Genomic DNA, 23,390 nt, shown 5'->3' on the forward strand with positions numbered 1-23,390 from the left:
CTGTCCATTCACTCTGTAGCAAAAAGTTCATCACACTACTCCAGCTCAATTTTTTTCATTTCTCTATTTTGAACGGGTGAAATTGTTTCCCAGCTGCCTAGAGCCTTTTGATCTGTAATGTCTGTTTGTAGCAAAGCAATATTTGGAGCTCCTTCAAGACAGGAGTTCCTAGAGGTGACAATCTACCCTGATGAGTTACCTTCATGGTTACACCTTACTGAGTTCAAGAGAACATGACACGTATTCCCTTCCAGTAATAGAAATTAACTGATTATAAGTATTTATCTAATAAATAACTGGTAATATGTGTAATGGCCAGGCATAGGTCAGAGCCATCCCAGGTTGCCAGTAACCAGTAGAACCAGAATGCAGATGCCTGTAATAAATAAAAGCTTCATTATATTTTTCAAAGCAAAATTTTACGGCAAACCCTTAGCATTGACAAATATGGCAGGCCAGTGGTGCTAGCACACAGAAATTTCCTGTTTCCAGTCTCAAACTGTATTAATAAAATTTTGCATAATTTTTAGCAGTTCTGTATCTCTCACAGCCACTGTAATTGGAGAGGCATTTATTTATAGTGGAGCCTACTCTACCATGGTGAATTTAGTATCACTAAAAAAATTTTATTTGTGATTCTTGTTGGCAAATATTCAGAATTTGCAAGGCGCCTGTTGATGCCTCTAAATATGACCAAAAATATTACAAAAATTTAAAAGCTCTCTAAAGAAAATTTTAATGAAGGAAATACCATTTAAGCAATGCTGCTGGAAATTTAATTTACAAATTTACTTGCTGTACTATCCAGGCCACCCAAGTGGTCTGCAGGCACTGAAATTTCCTAGAACAGCAGCTCACAGGACCAAAACAACATTCCTGCTCCATATGTCTTTAGAGGTTTGCACATTTTGGAGTAATAGACAGTAAACCAGTACTGCTTCAGCTCCTCCCACTTAGAACTGCTGTAAAGTGAATTAGTCAATGCTGTAAAATTTAGTTTGTGTAAAACATCACCTTGAAATTTTGCATTTAACCTTAAATCATTTTGAAATGGTACAAAAAGTAGGTGTTTGCTGATAAGGAAGTCAAGAGGTTTTTTGCTGTTCTTTTCCATTTTTACTTAAAAAAAACTTGCACTTTTTCCCCCTCAAAAACAAAAAAAAAATGTTGAGGGCTAGTTAAAATAGAAGTACAGTGAAGCTCTATGATGTTAATCAATGTTAAATATTCCTGAGTGAATTAAACAGAAGCCACATGCACTATACCAACAAACATACATTTTACCTGTAATTTGGTATGCACTCAAATTCATGAAGAACGTTCTGCAGCACACTGTAGATAGGGTCCACTGGTGTGTTAGACAAAAGTACAGGAAAAATAATTTCAGGATTGGCTCTTTGACATCTATTTCATTTGGTCCAAATTTGACATTTGCATGTTTTGTGAGATTTTTTAATATATAAAATAGTAAAAAGATATAAAATAGGTCAGGGGAAAAAAAAATATGAAGTTGTTCAGGTTCTTGCTACTTACACCAGTAAATTTACAGGGAGAAATATTTTCCAAGAGCCATAGGAAATGAAGTTAACTGAACTGAACCTATCTTACTGAGATGATTGTCAGGAAAGTGACATATCAGAATGTATAATCCAAGTATATTAAAACCAAGGAAACACATGGACTGCAAAAGATTTAGGGAATCATTTAACACAAACTTCAAATGGATGCTTGACACAGATAGTCCAGTATTGTTGCATTTCTAACTTCTATATTTTAAGAGAGAGAATGGTTAACTACACAAGATGAACACATTAAAAAAAACAGCCCTGAGATGTGAAGAGGGTCTCCAGCTGTTCATTCAAATAGAAACCTAGTTACAAAAGCTGAAGATGCATTTATTTAATTATTTACTTTATATTTTGTTCTTGTTAGTTATATGTTTTGGTTTTTTAAACATAAGTGCATGTTTGTTTGGTGAGGCTTCTGTCTTACTGCAAACCGACTTTAAAAAAGAGTATCATGATATATTATTGCTGTGGTTTTTTTCCTCTAATGGTGTAAATAAGCCATCAGTTTCCTGAGTAGTTAGTGTTTGCTGAAGTTACAATGCAAAATGAGGCAGGAAAGTGTTATTAGCAATCATCAACTTCAATTTATAAATCAATTGTAACAGAGTAAAATCGGTGTGTGTACCTAAGATCTGTCATGTCAACCAAATATATTGAGCAGTTAAATACCACTTTGTGTACTTAATAGCCATGTTTGCTGTGGCAAGGCTTAGTTGTTCAGGAATAATGGCCCATGAGCTGAGCTTGACAGAGATCCCAAACTGATTTCAGACATGAGTAATATGACAAACCATAGGGGCAGAAGTGAGATCCGAAGTCTAAATTGAAGAAATTCAAGTATTATAGGAAATTATTATTTTAACATTATTTTTTGTGTAACAGTGATAATATTAGTAGTACTATTTTTGCAATATGTGTCATGTTTTCCAGTTTAGGGACAAATTATTACTTTTTTGACTGATATACCTACTTAGGGAAGAGCAACAGGTTCTCTCACTTCATTGTAGCTGCTCTGCCTCATCAAAAGGGCTTCTCTTAAAAGAGGTGAAGTGGGATAACTTTGAATATGGTGCTGTCATGCATATTCATATTTAAACTGGAGATTCATGTCTACCCCACAAACTGGAATTACTGAAGTTCTATCAGTTCCATATATTTGTGGATACATCTCTACAGGAGAGAAATATTCAAGTTATTAGTTTCATTACATACTGCAAGAGACAAAACATTAAATAAGTTTCATGTTCAAACTAAAACTAGACCAAACACAGGATACATAAAGGATGAAAGGATGACTGTATTATAGGAGAGGCCTAAAGATTGTTTAGAAAAGTGATTTAACTATTCTGATGTCCAATCGCTTTTCTTCATTAAGACTTTGTTTGTTGATAAGAGTTGAAGAGAACTTTTTGTCAGGGAAATTATTCTTAAGTTCCAATGCATTTTTTTGTTCTCTAATGCCCTGTAAACCCCCTAGCCATAAGAGATTTAGAGAGTTGAAGGAGGCCTATTTAAAATGTCATTCTCCAAAAAACAAAGCAAAGCCAAGCCAGAAGGACTCGACAGAGCTTAAAGGCAAAAGTCTCAGACCCACAAAATGACATTTTTCATGTAGAATTTTTTCATCTATTAAGAATACAATGAATCTCCAAAACTACCTCAGCCAATTTTTTTAAAAAATGAAAATACATGGATTCTCATTACTGTGGTATAATTTATCGCCTCCACTGGACATCATCATAGAAACCATGTGAATCAAAATAGACAAGGTCTGCAACCTAGAATAATCTTTCTGAAGCAATGGAGGAAGGTCAAGAACAAGAGGCGCTTTGTTGTATTTCATCCCTCAATGTGACATGCAAAGGGCAAGACAGGGAATTGAAAGTTGTCATTTTGCTGGACACTAAAATTAATAGAACCACAGAGTCATTGTTATTTTCAAGCATATACTTTCCTTACAATCCCACTCATCACCTTCTACTCTATAGGGGCTGTTTCTATCTTTTAGCTCTCCACAGATCTGTTATTTGCTCCCTTTTCAGCATCTCTTTCTTCTTGAGTGCTCTTTTGTTTTGTTTTGTTTTTCTGTGGGTTTGTTTTATTCTAGCACTGTCAAATCACTTTTTGAGAGACATCTTTTCCTGAAAATCTGATCTCTCTATAAATTTCTTTCTTTGATTAAGAACTTAGAACGTTAACTTATTTGAACTCTGACTTATTTTGGCACTCCAGGTTTAATTGTCAGTATCTACATATTTGAAAACCTTCATCCAGATCTTAGAAGGTCAGTTTTATTTTGAAAGCAAAACCAATCCTTCTCCAACATCCATGCTATTTTAAAAGTCAAGAACTGATATTTAGTACAAATATCTACTGACCTATATTTCAGAAATTTTTGGTCAATCCTATCAAGGCTGTGAATGAGTAGATCTGAAGGCACATTGCATTCCTGGGAGCTCAGCCTCTTCCCTGAGACCTCTGAGCCTCCTGTAACGTGCAGCCTGGCACATGTCTGGGTCAGGCAACTCAGCCACAGGTCCTAGTGCTTCCTTTGCTGGGACTGGGCATGCAGAGGGTCTGTATTACAAAAACCCCATGCTTATCCTCAGACAAGAGGACATGAAGTGCAAAGCTGAGAAATGCAATCATAATTCTAGTAGTCATGGTTTTCAAATGGGCTTTCTCACTTTCTTGAGGTAAAATGACACTTTTGTATTGCTCTATGTAGTTCAAAATTTATCCATTATTAGAAAAGTTTTTGAGTCTTTATTTTCCTTATATGCCTCTGAGAAAGAATATTGCCAGAATTAGTAGCTGCTATAAGTGGTTCTGTTTAAGCTTTTTCAGAATAAAGATTTCTACACAGAGCTTTCTCTAAAATTAAGACTTTTAACCATCTGGCCAAGGGTCATAAAGAAAGTAAGCAAGAGAATGTTTGAGGGGAAAGCTGCTATGCTGGAAGGAAAACAGAAGAACTTCCAACACACTGTTTGGAGGACTTTGGAGAAAAGAAATGGGATAACTAAGCTCTGAGTATTCATAACATTATTAAATTTATCAACACTGTTATATACAGTTTAAAATAAATATTGAAGAAGTCCTATTTTTTCTCCTGCAGTCAGAGCAATCTGTGTTATATTGAGAACTTATTAAGCAAAGCAGCTTAGTAGCTCATCCTTGTCTTTGCAAAAATGTCATCCTAACTGAGAAAGGTTTTAGATGCCAAGACTTTTTTTTAAGTTGTAAAAGGCAAAAGTGAATAATTTAGTTGTGTTCTTTGTCCAAAGTAATAGAACACAATGGGTAGAAACAGAAGGGAAAAAACTCCCTGCCAGTTTCTCTCTTCTTAAATGTCACTTTATTTGGATGATGATCAGCTGGATTGACTTTGCAAGACTGTCTTTATTTACACACACAAAACTCCTTAAACAGCAAAAATAAATTCCAACATTTTGTAACTTCATATTCCAGAGACAGTAATGTGCATATTGCTGTCATTTGTAAACCTGCCAGTGTATTTCGAATGCTAGTTCAAATTAAATTATAAGTTTTGAAATATGTGCATATGAGCATGTAAATTAAAAGAATTTATTATTACAGCCAACATTTAATGTCAGTAGTTGGCTTTAGCAATGTTTGCAGTATAAAATACAAAACCATTTTCTGAATTTTTACTATAGTGAATTATAAAAGAAAAAACATTTCACAGTTACAATATTTGTAGAATAAATTTTTCCAAATTTTTCTGTAAATGAATCTTCATGTAAGCTTTCACATAGAGAAACCTTGGATGATTTTTTCAGTACTTTCATAGGTAATGTCAGGTGATAATTAAAAAAATTCCTTAGTGTCTTTTCATCCCAGTCTGTTTAATTTCTTAACCCGCCTTTAGACATGTAAAAAAGAAAAGCAAACAAACGACCCTTCAAAATTACACACAAAATGCTCAGAGTAGTTTAAAAGGGCTGACTCTGGTTTTTGTAGGTTTTGTGCAAACACACTGAAACACAGCCCATATGGCCTTAACCACCAGTGAACACATTCTGTTAGACATGCTGCATAAATTAAGCTGTTTCAAATAAGAACTGCTGCAATTTAGATTTCTTTTCTTTATACTCATGGAATACATCTTCATGGAAGCAAGGAAGTGAACCAAGATAGCCGTGATTTCATCAAGGACAAAAAGGGCCTGACCAACCTCTGTACCCTCTGTAATGGAGACTGCAATGCTCAAAAAGGGAAAACCAAATGGTGTAATCTGCCTGGGCTTCTGAAAGCTTTAAACACAGCTTCCCAAGGAATCATAAACTCCAAACTGGAGATCTGGAGTTGGATTTTAAGGGTTAACTAAGGAAAGGGTGAGATGAATGCAACCATAGAGTTGCAGTCAATGGCTCCATGTCCAGATGGAGCCAGTGATGAGTGGTGTCCCTCAGGGCTGTCCTGAGACTTTGGTTCCTCAATATCTTCATCAGTGACAGAGGCAGTGGGACTGAGTGCACCCTCAGTACATCTGCAGTGACAGGAGGCTGAGCAGTGCAGGTGGCACTGCAGAAAGATGGGATGAACATCCAGAGGCATCAGGAAAAGCTTGAGAACTCAGACCATGAGAAGATAAGGATGTTAAAAAGTCCAAGCACAAGGGGCTGCAGCACAGTCAGAGCTGTCCCAGACATGAGTACAGAACTGGGAGTAGAACTTATTTAGAGCAGCCCTGCCAAGAAGGATTTGGAGGTTCTCATGGCTGAAAACCTGGACATGACCCAGCAATGTACCCTTGCAGCCCAGAGAGCCACACGTGTCCTGGGCTGCATCCAGAGCAGTGTGGGCAGCAGGGCCAGGGAGGGGATTCTGCCCCTCTGCTCTGCTCTGCTGAGACCCCACCTGCAGGGCTGCATCAGCTCTGGGGGCCCCTGCAGAGGAAGGACCTGTTGGAGCAAGTCCAGAGGAGACCACAGAGATGAGCAGGCTGGAGTTCCTCTTCTGTGAAGAGAGGCTGAGAATGTTGGGGTTGTTAAGCCTGGAGAGGAGAAGACTCCAGGAAGACCACATTTCAGCCTTCTAATAGTTACAGTGACTTAGAAAAAAGAAAGAGAACAGCTTTTTACAGTAATAGAACTTTTTTACAGTGATAAATAGTGATAGAACAAGGGAGAATACTATTAAGATTAAATAAAAGGAGAGAGATTAGATATTAGGAAGGAATTATTTATTCAGACAGTAGTGAGGCACTGTTGCTTGGAAAAGTTTTGAATGTCCTTCTCCTGGCTTTATTCATGGCCAGGTTTGATGGGGCTTTGAGTAGACTGGTCCAGTGAAAGGTGTTCCTGCCAATGGCAGAAAAGTTAGAACCAGGTGGTATTTTAAATCCCTTCTAACCCAAGCCATTCTATGTTTCTATGACTTTTTCTTTTTTTTTTTTTTAAGCAAATATGTTGTAAAGCTGATGAACACCATTTAATTAAAAAAACCCCTACACCCTAAACAAAGAAGAATATTTGGTGCCTTTCATCTTATTTTAGTCAGAGATTCTCTCTTTCTGCATTTAACATAGCAGCATATATCTAGAAGGAAGTTAGCTGGATTGAATTCAGTGTGAAAAACAGAGATAGCTTTGCTAATCAAATACTGAAGGAGACCATCAAGAGAAAGAATAGATTGATTTGCTATACCAGAAGACTACCATATGTAAAACACTAGCTAGGTCTATGAAGTGAAACTGTACCGGTCTCAGAACTGCTGTCCTACAGAAGCATGCTGAGGTCTACACGTAAGTATTCCTCTGTGTATATCCATACAACAGGCTAAGCTGTGACAGGTTTGATCAAACACAAATTATCTCTTGCTCATAGAAGGGTAAAGAGGAAAGATGCACATTGTCCATGGCAATGCACTGGCAATTCTGAAATGCTTGCATCCAATTTAGGCAATTTAAATTTCCACAAGAACATGACGTTTCTGGCTACTGTCTTCTCTGGTGGTATTTACAGCCAGTGTTGCTATGAATCTCTTTGGGATTTATAGTGCAACATGGTTTTCTTGTGCCTGGTACATTGTTTAATAAGGGGAAACTCAAACATATAAATATGGAATAAAGAGTTCAGATAGACCTAATAAATTAGTCCTAAACTGAGAAGAAATTTAGAATCAATGAATATCAGAACATACTGTATCTCTCCCTCCAGATGACTGAATATTCGGAAGGAGTAGGTCTTATGTGAGTTTTCAATGGTAGGCATAACTGCTGTACTATATACATGGATATTCCTTTTGATCACTTTGCTTTTCCTTCCCTAGGAAGGAAGAAGGAGAGAAGTCAGAAGTGCAGGGTTTGTTTTTTTTTTTTTGACTACATTAAATATGGATTGGGGCACTGGTGTCTTGGCATTGTTCATCTCTCACAAAATCCAAATATGATGTGAGGCCAAAAATGAAAATATGTCAAGTTTATATTTTTATAAAAGGAAAAGAATTAATCCTATCTACATTCAGTTCAACTGCTACAAGTAAGAGAGTAGTGAGGCAAAAATCTGCAATGCCCATGTTATAAAAACTGATAGGTTTTATCCTGGTACCATAGAATTTATCAAGTACATCTTGAATTGCCCAAAACCTGGGTTTGTAATACAAAATAGGCAGGAAGCCATAGTCCACAGAAGGATAGATAGACAGCTGAGAGGAGCAGTTCCGTCTGTCTTAAAATAGATGTCTGAATCATGGAAACAGACTACTCCAGCAAGTGCCTATCAGAGCTGTCTCTAGCAGAAGCCTAGCTGACCAGTTTAAATCAGCAACCAATCCTCTGGCAGCTCAAGGCTAGTGAGAAAACTCCTTTCTTAGTGTGCCTTGTTTAACTCTTAGTGAATAATTCATGACAAGTAATGTACTCTCAATGTAACCTTCATTTGTTCTCATAGAAGCTCTCCAGTAACTTGCAACTTTTTTAAATACATAGTTTTTTTCCTTTAATTACAGCTTTGAGTTTGACAGTTTTGCATTAAAAATCGAACAAATTTTGTACTTTTGAGTGTTCATATAAAAAGTTTTGGAGTTTTTTTTGTTTTTTTTTTTTTTTTTTTTTCACCTCATACAAACCAGACTAAACCTTTGGAGTTTTCCATACCTCAAAAACAAACGGAAGTGAAACATGAGCAGCAAATTTTACATAAATTCAAGTGGATTTTTTGAAACACAAGTGTCATGGAGGTATGCTTCCTCTTCAAGCAAGGCTTTGTAACATAATGCATAATTTAGATTTAATTTTAGTTCCTGACATTTTTCTGAAGGACTTAGAAGTATGGATGATGTCATTCTACCAAACAAGAGTCTTATCCATGTCTGACCCATTCAGGCCATGATCCCATACCTGTGGATGCCAAGTTTCCAGTGAAGGACATGGAGAAATCCACTCTATTGTTTCATAGAGAACCCTTCTGTTACACTAATGTGGTTACCTCACCTCAGATTTGCTTTCAGGATGACTTTCTGACAGCAAAAGTTTATTGTTTCCAAAAAGACAAAATGTTACAGAAACATTCATTTTAGAGTATGCATGTCTGGGTTGGGCAGGCTTTCTGTTAATGTTTGGGTTTTGTTCCAGACAAGGCAAAATTGGAAAAAAAATAAAAGTCCTTTACTATAAAAGGCTAGCTAACATGCTTAAAATTTAAGTATAAACTTTCACATTGTGTGTACAAGTTTTGTTTGCCTGAAATGGTGGTCTGTGTGTACTGTTGGAATACATGGTGGTATTCCTAAGAGTCTTCCAATCCTCTCTTGTTGATCTCACACTATCCCATTCTTCTGAACAGGATGATGATGAAAGAAAGCATATCTTACAAAATATAATTGAGGTTATATAATCAGGCTGTCTAATAGTGAGCCTGACACTCGAGAGTGACTTTGTCCAGAACCAGTCCTAATTATGAAAGCTTTGTAAAAGAAATACAATTCTCTCTTGCCTTTCCTAGCAGCCGCTGCCTCATTTGGAAAAAAAAAAAAAAGAAAGAGAAAAAATGTTAGTCCACATTTTTTTAGCCTAAAATAGCTGGCATAATTTTCTTGGAAACCATAGCTACTGCTTAACTCCCTACTGAGTTGAGTATGAACCACCAATGTTTATTTTTAAGCTACTATTTAGCTAACAAATTGTAGTCTGAATTTGTGTGGAGCAAATAGTTCAAAACCAGAAAGTCTGATGGAAACATTGATAGATTTTTCCTTTAACCTTACAAAAATCTATATATATATATATACACCCATGGTTCAATCTGGGGGGAATTTTTATGTTTATTTAAACAAAAATAAAATATAAAACCAGCTTGAACTTCAGCCTTAGCTCAGCTGAAGTTCAAAGTCTGCTAGGAGGGTAGTACTTAATTTTAGGCTATTCGCTGGTATACAATGTTAATCCAACATTAGCAGGTATCATTTATTCCATCCTTAATGACTGATGTGTAACCATAGACCACAGCATAGCTGATGGCACTGTTTGCCTAGAATATAATGTTTCCCAGAAAAAAAATTATTCTCATACTCCTAAAAATTAGCTATTTTTATTTTCTTTTTTAATCTCTAGCAATGAAGATTTGCACAGGTTCTATTTTCATTTTCGCAATGGAATCTATGTGGACCAGCAATGGTCAGTTAGTACTGAGGCTGCTAATGGCTAATTGCATAACTGATTAAATGAAATAAAAGGTAGGCAGGAATAAAGGCAGAAGGAGACATTTTCAGTCTGATATATACATATATATATATATATATATATATAAACAACCTGACTTTGCTGTGTAAGTGAGCGAGGCACTGTGAGGCCTCTCTGTGACTCTCGCCTCCTTTACTACTCATGGTACAGCTCAGGCAGCAGCACCTGGCAGCTTCAAAGGAAACTGATATCAAGCATCTTCAGACAAGGCATGGTATTAGAACTGGGTATTCTTACAGAAGACCCTCTCTGCCATGAGGTCTATGAAGAGTTTTGCACATTTAATTCTGTGTAAGGCCTTTGTAGAGCACATAGTAACTTTGTTTACACAGCAGGCTCTGAGCGAATACACCATATTTCTAAGTTGGGTACCTCAATCCAGGCAGCTAGATGTGAGTGGATACAGAAAGGAAACACCAGTGGCATATGTCATGTTTCTGCTGTGCCCTTTGGTTTGCCATTTTTCATTCTTATGAATTCTACACTCTAGTTATCATTACATTTTTTAGTTCTCTTACTTACACAGTTATGTGCAACTTTTTCCTCTTTGCTAAAGGACTCCAGTCAAAAGGGAATATGCTCTTACCTAGACATAAATCACAAGGTTTAGTTTCTGGAATTCTAAGCCTACAAAAAATGTTTTTAAAATCACTTGCTATGTTGAGCAGTGGCAAAACCTACATCTGGGTTAAAATTTTGTTTCTCAAATTCTCTGACTTAAAACACTTTTTTTTTAAATATACATCTCCCGAAACTACACCTACATTACTAGTTCTTAGACCCACTCATATGGGTAATATAAGAACATTTTATTAATCTTTTCTGTCCTTCAGCTTGTTATGCAGTACAGGACAATAAGAGGATAATCTAGTCTGTGGATGAGCTAGAATGAACTGTGCAACTCAAGAGTTTCACAAAATAATTGGTGTGGTGCTTAGTTTGTGAAAAAATATTTCCCCCAGTGGAATGTGTGCTCCAGCAGATTGGAAATGCTGATTTCAAGTTTAAATGCATATTCTTTATTTATTGAAAACATAATAAAAAGCATTTATTTATTAAGTGTGGAAACTGGAAAGTATATATGAAGAAAGCAAAGATACAAACTGTGAGGAAGACCAGGTGCAACAGTAACTAAGAAATAACATGGGTAGTCCTGAGTGAATGAGCCCAGCTCCAGATTTTTAAAGACATTTTAGCTATCCTACTTGGAAAAAAAAAACCCAGGGTGAAACTAAGATTGCATATCAAAAGGCAGCAGATTGTTTTATAGCTTTCATTTGGTAATGTGTATTCCAAATGCCACACTTAAGAGCCCAGTTGTTATTTATGTCTGAAGGTTTGAAGTTGTGAATCCATTTCTTCAGCTTGCATAGAGCAGCAATAATCTGGCTCCCACTGCATGTTTTTTCATCAGTTTGATGTCCAAGTGCTTTTCAAGCAGCATTATGTGGGTTATCCCTGTTTTACAAACTAGGAAGACAAAACTTGGAATGTTTAAGCAAGTTTTCCATAACCTGGAGAAAGAGATGTTCCCAAGTATGGAACAAAAGAATCAGTCCTGTACCTCATTCTCTAAGCCATGGTTTTGGTAATTCACTTTAATATTCGATTCTTTGCACTGTAGCACTGGAATAATTCAATTAGTTACTAATTTGAAGATAAGTAACTAAATGTAAGCACGCACAAAGTGGGCTGAATCCAGCACACTTCTCATTTAACGGTGTTTTGTTTCTGTGTCTTTTTTTCCTTAGACCTTTTAACTATACAGCTAAAATCTCAGTTGATGATACATGCAGATAAAAATTATTGTTGTTTTTCTTGTTTCTTTTATTATTAGTATATTTAGTAGTACTGAATGTCTCCATCTTTTAGTAGTTTCATTAATTTTAAATATTTTCTTAATTATTTTGATTATTCAATCAACACTTGCTTTAAACATGGTGGCATCCTAACACTTCTCTTCCAAAGCCTTTTTCCTGCCACCATAAAAAAATAAAAGGATTCCAAAAAGGAAAAAAAATATGGGTTTGTTAGGGGTTCTTTTTAAGTTACAGGATTACGTGTACAAATCAGCTACTTAAACAATGGTCATTTCTCTTTTTATTCTCTTAACTTTCCTTAATTATTTTTTTTCTTAATTCCTCAAATTATGAGAAATTTAGTTTTTATTATTTGACCCCAAATACAAAAATAAATGCTACACCATCTTCTATGTGCACAGTGGACTAGTGTTCTCCTATCTTTACCAAAAGCTTTGACAAATCTGCCTTTGTTGTTACTTGTAGCACAACAGATTTTATGTATGAATTAGAACCTATTGTTAACTGCCAAAGTTGTTCTAATGGATTCTCTAGAAACCTCTCTAGAAAAAGATTAGCCTTTCTCATGATGAATGTTAAGAGGCTCCTTTGTTTTAGCTTCCACAAAGTCAACTGATTAATTTCAGATAAGATGAACATTCCCTAGAGGTTTGTGAGCTCTCCTTCCTACTGGAAGACTCCCTCTTTTGGGGGAAGCCAATGATTCTATGTTGCTCCCTTAAGACAGTCTCTGATTTGGCCACTTGAAGTTGCTTAATGTATATTTCCTAATAGTTGAAGTTAGTAGGCACTTGGAGAACAAGAGTTTATTTCTAAAGAGCTGAGGATGGAGACTAACAAAGAAAGCAGGTTTGCAGTGGGTGTTTGTTAATGAGATGGAGAATTGTTACCCCATGAGGACTTTTTTTTTCTGAATTGCCATTGAAAAACAGTGACTCAAACTGAGTACCTGCAACTAAAATGTATTTATGCTGTAGCAGTAGTAGTGTTTAGTATCTATATATGTTAATATTTCTTGTCATTTTTCTAGTAACTACAAGTAAGAGGCAGCATCTTGTCTGATACACTATTGAAAACAGACCATCCTGAGATATTTACTTTGTGGCAGAGCAGAAATAGCCTTTGAATATTCCATTTCAGTATAGTATTGAAAAAAACTTAGTCAAAAGCTCTATTTTGCCTAATTTTGTTTTTCTTTGTAAAATTGGAATAAAGTTTATATTTATAAATAATAAATAATCAACAAACAAAAATCAAAAAATGGCCAGGTATTCTGCAACAGTCAAGGATCTCTATTTTATCTGATATATTTTTTTAATGACCTATTCTGTCTGTTAAAGAAATAAAAAAGTTCCACAACATGGTGCCTGATTTATGTGCACTTCTATAGACGTGTGACCTGCACAGTGACAGACCCAACTGTTACTAAACGTCCTATGACTGTATGACCCTTCGAGCTAAATTTACCACAGATGCCTTTTCCATTCATTGAAGCTAACTTTTTTGATTCCACAGAACCCCTAAAAAAGGTCCTTTGCAAGTCACTAATTGATATTTGAGAGATAAGTGCCAGAAAACATGGAAAACATGAAGAACAGAATGCAGAGCAAGAAACATTATTAACATTCCTTCTGCTGTTGTGGAACAATTTGTATGCAGATCACCAGCAAAAGCCTCCAGGCCAGTTAGGATCTTTCCTGGTGATATACAGTGTAGTTGGTAATAGATTTTATTGTACCGTTATAAAATAAAGTACAAAGGTTGCAGAGAGCCATACACACATTCCAATTTAATTTTTTGATCTTTTGATGCATAATCTGTTTATCATGTTTTCCTTCCATTTGCCAAGTCTATATAAATTTTATAAAAGCAATCTTCAGTGCTTGTTTTCATTATTAACGTAGATGCACTCCCATCCAAAATAATGTACTGCAACACTTGTATGAGACTGCAAAGGAATGGCTATTAAGCATGTAAACACTTGTTCAGCAATAAATTTGTTATTTCAGTTTAAAACCAATTCTAACACTGTTCAGAGCATTTTCAAAAAATTTTAAATTAAACGATACAATCCCTGTTTTGTTTGCTGCCTTGCCCTCTCTTTTAAGGCTGAAATTGCCAAATATATCAACATAGGAATTAACTCTCAAAGCTTTTATGATAATTTTTTTACCAGAAATTATAAATGCAATATTGTTTTGTAAGGCATAAACTATTAATGTAATTATTATAACAGCAAAAGATATCTACAGTACAGCAGAAAGGATGTCATGTTATAGTTCTTCAACTAAGGTATTTCGTCCTTCAGTGATTAATAACAATCACTATCTGTATGTGTGTTTGACTTTAACAGTCTACAAGGAATTTAATTTTTACTTAACTCCCCCCGCAGTGTTCTGAATGCTTTTCAGACAGGGAATGCTTTCTTGCTTGTGAAGTTAGATAATAGTACTTTTTAACAGTATCTAAGCAAGTGTTAGGAGAAAGAGAAAGGGAAGAATTACATTTCTGGGTAAGAGTTTTAGTTGATTCGGAATGAAAAAAATCTTTGTTCCTTTCTTTACTCCACAGAGACTAATTTATCTAGCATGTCTGTAAGTGGAATTTCTTTGCAAACTCAGAAATGTTACGGTAACTTACATTCATCCTTTCCTTTCATTTATTATCCAGAAGTATTTTTTCTTCTTTTTTTTTTTTTTTTTTTTTTGTTGGTTTTTTTTTTTATGTTATTGACCTTTAAACCTGTTGTTATCAAACTGAAAGAAAGAGATAGGGACTCTTTTCAGCTGCCTTCATTCTCATGTGACCTGAAGCGAGAATAGGTTCAAAATAGACTAGTTCCTCCCAGGGCAATACAAGACAGAGGAGAAAAGCACTGTCATTTCCGAACAGCACCGTGCTAGAGTAAACTCAGCATGAAAAAGGAAGGAGTTGCAGCATGTTAGAATTCTTCCTCCACAGCCTGGATTTTTACACAAGACAGATTCAGAGGGTGTTAAAAAGCAGAGGATTCTTAAAAACACTTTGAAATGGAGTACTTTGAGAATGAGCTTTTTAAGAACAACTGACGTCTGACTGCTGGTAATACTGAAGGAATTTTTCAAAATGAGCATTGTTATGAAGCCAAGATCCCGATCTACCAGCTCCTTAAGGACTGCCGACGCAATGTGGTAATGTGGCTCGCTTGTTTCTTTCAGGCTCTCTATTATGGCACAGCGATATGTCCCAAGAAAGTCACTGGCTTTAATTTTGATTTGATAGATATTGCATAGTTATTGAAGATGTTCAGCTGCTGAATTGCACAATTATTAGTAAGGAACAAAATTATGTAGCTTTTTGTTGTAAAATACAATGTATTTAATTTTTAAAAAGAGATCCCTTTTTGTACTTTTTGTAACATATTACACAGATTTTACCCATTCAGCAGTCGGGTTCAATCCTTACAGTTAGAGATGCCATCTAAAAATCTTCAGGACACTTATTTCAGTAAGAGAAATCATAACACAGAGCTTGCATTTCTGGAGGTTGGCGAGTAAAATGAAGTTATAGGTTGTGTGAGCTATTTTGGGATGCTTACATGTAGTTTTGCTGCATAAATAGACTGACTGGTAGAGATGTGTCCTGGGAAGCAGCAGACTTTGTTGCAGCCTGTGTGAGACTGTGCTGTGCTATGCTTCATGTGTTTCCCCTGCTCTCTGAGGCTTAGAGGAGTAGAAGTAGTCTGTGATATTGATCTGTCTGTATAATTTTCTTGCATATTTTTCAGTTATTAATCAGCAAATCTTTGTCTTTTGAATAATTCTTTTTTCTTTATGCTGTTTAAGCATCACTTCATGCTTTTTAAAACTTGGTAGGCACTGACAGGACAGCTTTCTATGAAGTATGAGAAATAAATTCCATTTACTCTCTTAATGTGTCCCACATTTTGTTCTCTCTGTGTCTTAATAAAACCGCCATAATTTTAATAAACACATATTAGACTAATTGTTCAGAGCTATATTTTACAAGTATAAAAGATGTATTTTAAAATATAGCTTTTTTAATATATAAATGGCTGATGTGTTATTGAGGGATAGATTAGTGACTAAATACAGTTCTTTGTCAGGATATACATCCAGTTAATTGAATATTAGCCTTATAAAACCTTTATGTTTCAAATAGTTTCAGCTCTGAGCTAAAGCCATGTCAGTATTACTGGAGTTAGAAAGGAGTTAGAAATTTCTTCCAGGTACCTTTTACTGAAACCATTTTGCAGTAAAAGGAAATTAAACAAGTACATTTCTCAATCTTAAGAGTAGTCCTAGTTGTTCTCAGAGAGTACTAAGGTAGAGTTCTGCTGAAATAAATGCAGTAAGTAGTGTCTCTATGTCTTTATTAAAATTCAGTGCCATGTTTGTAAACTAAATATTGCTAATGTGCTGCATTCTGTCGGGTGTCTCCAAGGAAGTTAGCTAAAACATACATACCTTAGCTATTACGTACAACTGTGCAAATAAATCGAAATCAGGACCTCTGATTAAGTTTGCCTTTTTTCTTTTTCTTTCAGTTGTTGACTGCCTCCATTAATTCTTGCAGGGAAAAATATTTTAGAAGAAAAAAAATCCTTGTAACTAATAGTTGCAAGCTAATTTGGGCACCAAGCATTCTCTCTATAATACCTTCCTGCCTCCCTTTTGTTGCTGTGGCCTTTAGTCATAGCACTAATCTGATATCTGAGAATACCTGTTCTGCTGGTTGTGAGCTGGGAGTCCTCCGCTACCCGGCTGGTTGGGAACACGACCTGAGCTCAGAGGTGGCTCTCAGGGAGACACTTGAAGGCTACTCGAGAGGGTACATGCTGTTCTGTGGCGGTGTGGAGCAAAGCCAGGCAGGCCCTGTCCCGGCCACAGGGAAAACGGAGTGCAAAGATAAGAGAGAATGGGATTGAACTGCAGGCTGCCCACACCGAGCTCAGCTGCCCGGGGGAGCTGGCAGCTGAGCCCAGCCCACCCTGCCCCACTGCCCAGCCCACCCTGCCCCACTGCCCAGCTCACCCTGCCCCATTGCCCACCCTGCCCCACTGCCCAGCTCACCCTGCCCCATTGCCCAGCCTGCCCTGCCCCACTGCCCAACTCACCCTGCCCCACTGCCCAGCTCGCCCTGCCCCACTGCCCACCCTGCCCCACTGCCCAACTCACCCTGCCCCACTGCCCAGCTCCCCCTGCCCCTCTGCCCACCCTGCCCCACTGCCCAGCCCACCCTGCCCCACTGCCCAGCTCCCCCTGCCCCTCTGCCCACCCTGCCCCACTGCCCAGCCCACCCTGCCTCACTGCCCAGCTTGCCCTGCCCCATTGCCCACCCTGCCCCACTGCCCAGCTCACCCTGCCCCACTGCCCAGCTCGCCCTGCCCCACTGCCCAGCTCACCCTGCCCCATTGCCCAGCTCCCCCTGCCCCTCTGCCCAGCCTGCCCCACTGCCCAGCTCACCCTGCCCCACTGCCCAGCCAGCCTCCTTCCAGCTGGGCCTGAGCAGGACCAGCTTCCAAACCATCTGCTTGGCTTTGTGTGCCTTGCTGCCTGAATCTGTGGGTTTGTACCCCTGGGAGAGCACCTTCCTGCATTTCTCTAAAAAAAGTAATAACAGTATAGTCTTGCCGCAGTATTAATGCTTAGGGAAACACTAAATCAGGGTTAAATGAGAAGCACTGGTAGGTGTCCAGGCCAGAAAACAGGAAGAGCATAATTATCCTTTCTGAATCTCATTGTGAGAAATAGCTACTCACTTTTCATAGTTTAGGAAGGTTTGTTAAACCTTATCAAAAACACAACAGAAGACTGAACAAACAAAAAAGGTTACAGTGCTAGGAGCAAAAGATTTTCCCTGCCATGCACTCAGGCCCCTCACAAACGGAGGTTATTTCCTTTTTAACCCTTTAATCCCTCCCAAAGTTCTGCCCATCAACCCCTTCTTCACTGTCCAGTGGTGGAGATCTCTTCCTCAAGTTCTGATTGGAGGTCAGATGTCACCATAGTGACAAGCCAGCCCTCCCACATGTCCAAACTCCGCCTGCCCCTTGATAATCACACGAGGGGGTAAAACATAACTATAAATCTGTAAAATTTTTCTTAACCTTAACATCTTGATATAGTGATCCCACTCTATGTAAGAGGAGAAGGCATGCCTGGGAGGAAGGAGATGGGTCTCAAGAACACAGGGACTTGACTTACAGGACTGTTTTAGTATGGACACCCCTCTTGCAAGGGTTTAAGAAAAAATGATCCCAGATTTCCTCTACCATTTCTCATGTGAATAAAGTTCCTGTGAAGATCAGAAACTGGGCTCCCAACACACAGAGGCCACGGGAAGGACAGAAGAGCTGTAAACATTAGACAGAGAAACCTCTGCTCTTGGTGCCCTGAAATCAGACTCCCTCTTTGTCCAAAAGATACAATAAGTTCAGTGTAAAAGCATATGTGTGGTAAAAGCGTGATATTCTTTTCAGTATCAATATTAGAAAGCAATCAAAGGGTATCTCCACGTGTGGTACTATGATGTGCACCCCAGCTGACTTGGAGCAGATGCAGGAGGGCCTGGGCTGTGCTGGAGGACCCTTTAAAGCTGCGTGGGTTGGAGATGGCTGCTGTTTACTGTGATGGTAGGGTCTGCAGGCAAACCTATTTAAGATGTGGCTTGTTAAATTTATCCTGGTGTTATGGTGACTGAAGTAAAACAGATGGCTGGTATTTATACAGAACAAGAAAGTGGCTTATATAAGGGTTATTACCTGTTATGTTGTTGCTGCTCAATTCTACCACCCATTCCCACTCATTCCAAAATTCAGAGTGTGATAGTGAAGTATGGTTTTATATCATAAATCTTCTGGAGAATAATCCAGAAGGGATAAATGTTTGTACAGACTTTTAAAATAAGACAATTGATGTGTCTTTTTATTCCAGAGAAGAAATACAAGGAAGTAAAGAAATCACAGTGAATTAAACTTTGGCTAAGAAAGCCAAATGATAATATGATTACATTTTCTTGACTATTTGCCACTGAACAGTAAAGCAGTAATGTTCCACTGAAAATGTCATATTTTTGTTGATTTTTTCCTTTTGTAATTGAAGAAAAGTTTGAACAAATTAAAAGAATCTATTTGGAATAACTGAATTAAAATTTTGGAAGCTTAAATGAAATGTTGAAAATGCTTGCTTGATGGCAAGTCAAGCAAGCAGCCTCAGTTGGACAGAACCTACTGCCTGGAAATGGTGCAGTTGATCAGACTTTAGAACTGCCTTTGTTTTTCATTACATATATACCTAGCCACAATTGTCAGCTTTTCCCCACAATTCTTTCTGCATTATGTGACTAGAGATAGTTACACGTTTACTTTGTGAGTTCCGTTTCTGGGTTTTATTTTGCTTTTGTAATGTTGATCAGCTCAGGCTTTTCTGGGTTTTGGAATTTAGTGTAGATTGACCGGCAAATGGCACAGCCGGTCTAGTGACCCAGAGAGCAGAGGTGTTCAACAATTCAGCCTGTGTTATTATGTAAAACAATGCATCTGTTCTTACTTAGCTCTAGAAGTGAGTGATATTACTTGTTTGCAATATAATGGAAATTACTGAAAGATGTTGTCAAATATGGATTTCTCAGTCTATGACATATTTATAGACAAGTGGGACAAAACTGATCTCTTGTATGGACTTTCTCTGACCTTTAATATGTGGATCACAAGAGGAATGCTAAGTAAAATTTTAGTGAATGGAGACAGCAAAATTCTTGTGGCATGACATCAATGAATGGCATTGTTTCTGGGGCAGAAGAGCTAGAACAAACATATGAGCTGACATTCAGCTGACCTCAGGTAGGTGCACTGCTTTCCTGACTTAAATGTACTGTGAAGTGGAACTCTGGAATAGGTGTGACCCAGTCTTTTGGTAGCCCTGTCTGACAGGAGGAAGCTGTAGCCACATCACACTGCTTTGGAGCTGGCCATCCCAAAATAATTTAGTTCCTTGGTTCATCCCTTGGTGCTAGCAAGCCTATTCCCATTACAAAGATGATGAATATATTCAATAAGTGACACTGAATGAGTCATATACGTCAAGGTTATTAAATACAGACATGTGTTTAAAGTTAGCTACTGACTTCCAGGATGGGGATCCCACTGCTGGTGAGATCAACACCAAAACCAGGGTGCTCCTTGAAGGAATCTTTGTCTGCAGGGCAGAGAATGTTAGCATGGGTAAATGTAACTATGAACAATATTAATAGCATTCATATCACTTGGCTGCTTAGGGGTTAAGGCTTTTTATTTCTGTGTTGGGTGAATTTCTTTTCCTCTAGAGTATTATGATTGTCTGTTTGAGGCATTGTTGGTGATATTACTTGCCGCTTGTTGTCATATCTTATAAAACCGCTCTTAAACAAAAGAGGGTTGGGGCTTCACATAATATCCAATTGCACTTTCAGTAGTTGAAGGTATTGAATAGAGCGCGCTGGGAAAGTTCAATGCAAGCTGCACACCATTCAAACTCATAGGTAGGGATTGAAGTACAAGTGTCAGATGTAAAATTGTGGGATTTCTGAAAGTTGAGGAAGGCCTGCAAGCTATAGATATGGTCTTTCCTACATGAAGTCTGACTCTGATTGACTTCGTAGGTGACTTGATTAAGAAAAATAGGCTTTTGTAAGCAGTATAAGCCTCAAATCTAGATAGCTATAGAAATTCCAAGTAGTATATATGCTTTTATTTATTGTTCATTGCTAGTGAGGAAGCCTGCAAAGTCAGCATGACACTATTTTCCAGAGTGGGATATGTTGAAAAATGTTATTTTTGCAAAATGAAAGGGAAAAATTGCAGTTTTGTCAACAAAGTTGTGGTGGATTTTGAAATTATCAAGTAGTCTATTTTCTAACAGAATGAGACATGTCCTAATGGGCCTGGCCAGTAGTCTTCCTAACCTAGTATTCTGTGATCACCTGTAGCAACAGGAATACCTGAGTCCCTGTCCCACCTGAATCCCAATCCAGTTTCTGCAGTCCATCATGTTGCCCAGCATTTACTGGCGTTGTATTAGGGATGTTACAGGGTTCACCCTGGCCTTTTTTTTTTTCAGATTGTCTGTGTTCCTGTTTGCCTGCAGATTTGCCTAATCTCTTTTCTGAATTTGCTGATAAACTGTCTTCCCCTACAGCCTTCTGACAACATACCTTTCACCTATGTAGGAAAGTAAATTTCTTTAGTGTGCTTTAAGATGAGTTCTGTCATTGCAGCATTTTATGAAAGACTCTGCATTCACTTATCCAACAGCTAGCTTCATGATTCTGTGAGTGCAGTTACAACCCCCTCAGCCTTTTCTTGTAGACATGAAAAAGTTGTAGCCTTCTTAAAATTTTCTAAACAGGTTACTGCCCCATCCCTTGATCATTTTAGCTCCCATTCATTGTATTTCCTCAAAGACTGCTGAGTCCTTGAAATACAAAGATCAAGGCAGGCATTACCCAAGATGTGAACACACCAATGTTCTCACACAGTGGTAGAATTATACCTGTTTTTTTTCCTCAGCGCCTTTGTTAATGACCAGTATGCTGTTAGCTTTTTTTTTTATTGCCATTTCAGATTGAGCTATATTTTAAAATTATTTTTACTGGGTTTTTTAGCCATTTTTTGGCATGTTCCCATCTCTATATTTTTGTAGAGCAGAAGAATTAGGGTTGTCATCATAAAATCCAGATACTTCAACATTAATATGAGAAGAACTCCTTATTGAAATAACAAATGTGGGGTTTTTTTAAACAAACAAACATTGCAAATTATGCCAAAGAGAACAAACTACAAAGTGTGACTCCTACAAAAAAGGCAGTTCCTCCCAGATACTTTCTTTCAAGCTATATCCAGATTAACTCATGTGAAATTCTTTCTCTACCACACACAACCACACAATTTAGTTCTCTGCCACTAACTTGTGTGCATTAACAATCCACTTTCAATTTTCCTGAAAATGTGATCTTGTCTTTACAGCACAGTTCTCACACCTTCTCCTTGAGCACATGTGGTATGTTTTCAGCTTGTGGACAAAGCTCTGCTCAAATCTAACAACCATGAAGTGAAGATGTGACACTTGGGTGTCTGTCCCTAGTGTGAAATAGGGCAGAGGACAGCAAGTTCCATGGGGAGTTCACTTGACAGCTCAGCTGAATGACCAAAAGCCCATTTACAGCTGGTTCAAGTGAGGATAGAAGGTAGTCCCAGCCTGGATCAATGCTGAGATACCATGATGGAAGTCTTCTCCCTTGCCTTCCATTACACCATGTCTGAACCAGTTGTTTGCATCTCATTCCACATGGAGGGGTTATCTTTCTTCCTACCTTGTATTCTGAGAAGCACAATTATAGTGTAAAGCATAACAGGTGGGATTCAGCTCATCTGGACAGATTTTTATCATACCTGGTCTAGTAACCTCTTGGTGGAAAGAAGTACTTGCTCTCAGGGTACGACGTGGCTGTGACATATTTTAGATGCCTGCCTCAGAAAAAGAGGTACTCATGATGTCAATGATTTTATCAGCCTAAGCACCACTCAACAAAATGTAAGACATATACATGAAATCTAACTTGTATGTGGACACCTGCAGTATACATATACAGCCAGATTAATTATTTTGGATGCAACTAACTGAGCTTATGCTGAATACATGCTTTAATATTTAGTAGTTTTACTATTGTCTTATAATATAAGGGGAAGATTCACATAACATAAGGGAAGTCCAGTATGGAATAGGAAGTATTAGAACACAGCAGCAGGAATAAACCAATGGCTTAGGCTAAATATAGTATTGAAAGAACCTTGCAGTAAAGTGAGGTCAATTCACAACCATGAAATCACTAAGCAGTGATGTCATTATTCCAATGACAGCACAAATTACTTAATCTCATTATTGGGATTCCCATCAGATTTCAGCTATTGTGGTTTCTAATTCAGACTAACGTGCACTAGAGCATGTTTCTTAGCTCACATTACACAACCAGAAGCAGATTTCTGCACTCTTTTATTTGGTACCATTGCTGATACATTGAAGATGGGGGCATTAATTACTTAGATAGATCCATAGTATGATATTATATGACCTTTTAAATCTTTTTGCTTTCATCAAAAATCATGAAAGCTTTTCAGATCTATAATGTATAAAATGACAGAACAGTTTCGGAAGCTAAATGGCAGAAACGGGTTTGTTCATCTGACCTCATTTTCCAGGATTTGAGAGGCACAGAGAAGAACTGACGACTTAAATTTGTTGCTTCACTATTTCATTT

The 23,390-nt window shown here is 37.6% G+C and overlaps 1 protein-coding gene across 2 annotated transcripts in view; it reads left to right on the plus strand.

Moving 5' to 3' along the window:
• Window positions 1–23,390, plus strand: part of PDE4D (phosphodiesterase 4D) — a 348,935-nt gene that overhangs the window by 210,240 nt on the left and 115,305 nt on the right. Inside the window, exon 1 of one of the 2 annotated variants that reach the window (XM_030968143.1) lies at window positions 14,854–15,265. The exons of the other annotated variant lie outside the window; for it this stretch is intronic. Within the exon in view, the coding sequence (XP_030824003.1) occupies window positions 15,201–15,265 (65 nt within the window). The 5' untranslated portion in view covers window positions 14,854–15,200. Of the gene's footprint in view, window positions 1–14,853; window positions 15,266–23,390 lie in introns of those variants that run through there. 2 annotated transcript variants of the gene reach the window in all.

This window comes from Camarhynchus parvulus, chromosome Z, assembly GCF_901933205.1.
Source record: "Camarhynchus parvulus chromosome Z, STF_HiC, whole genome shotgun sequence".
Classification (NCBI taxonomy): domain Eukaryota; kingdom Metazoa; phylum Chordata; class Aves; order Passeriformes; family Thraupidae; genus Camarhynchus; species Camarhynchus parvulus.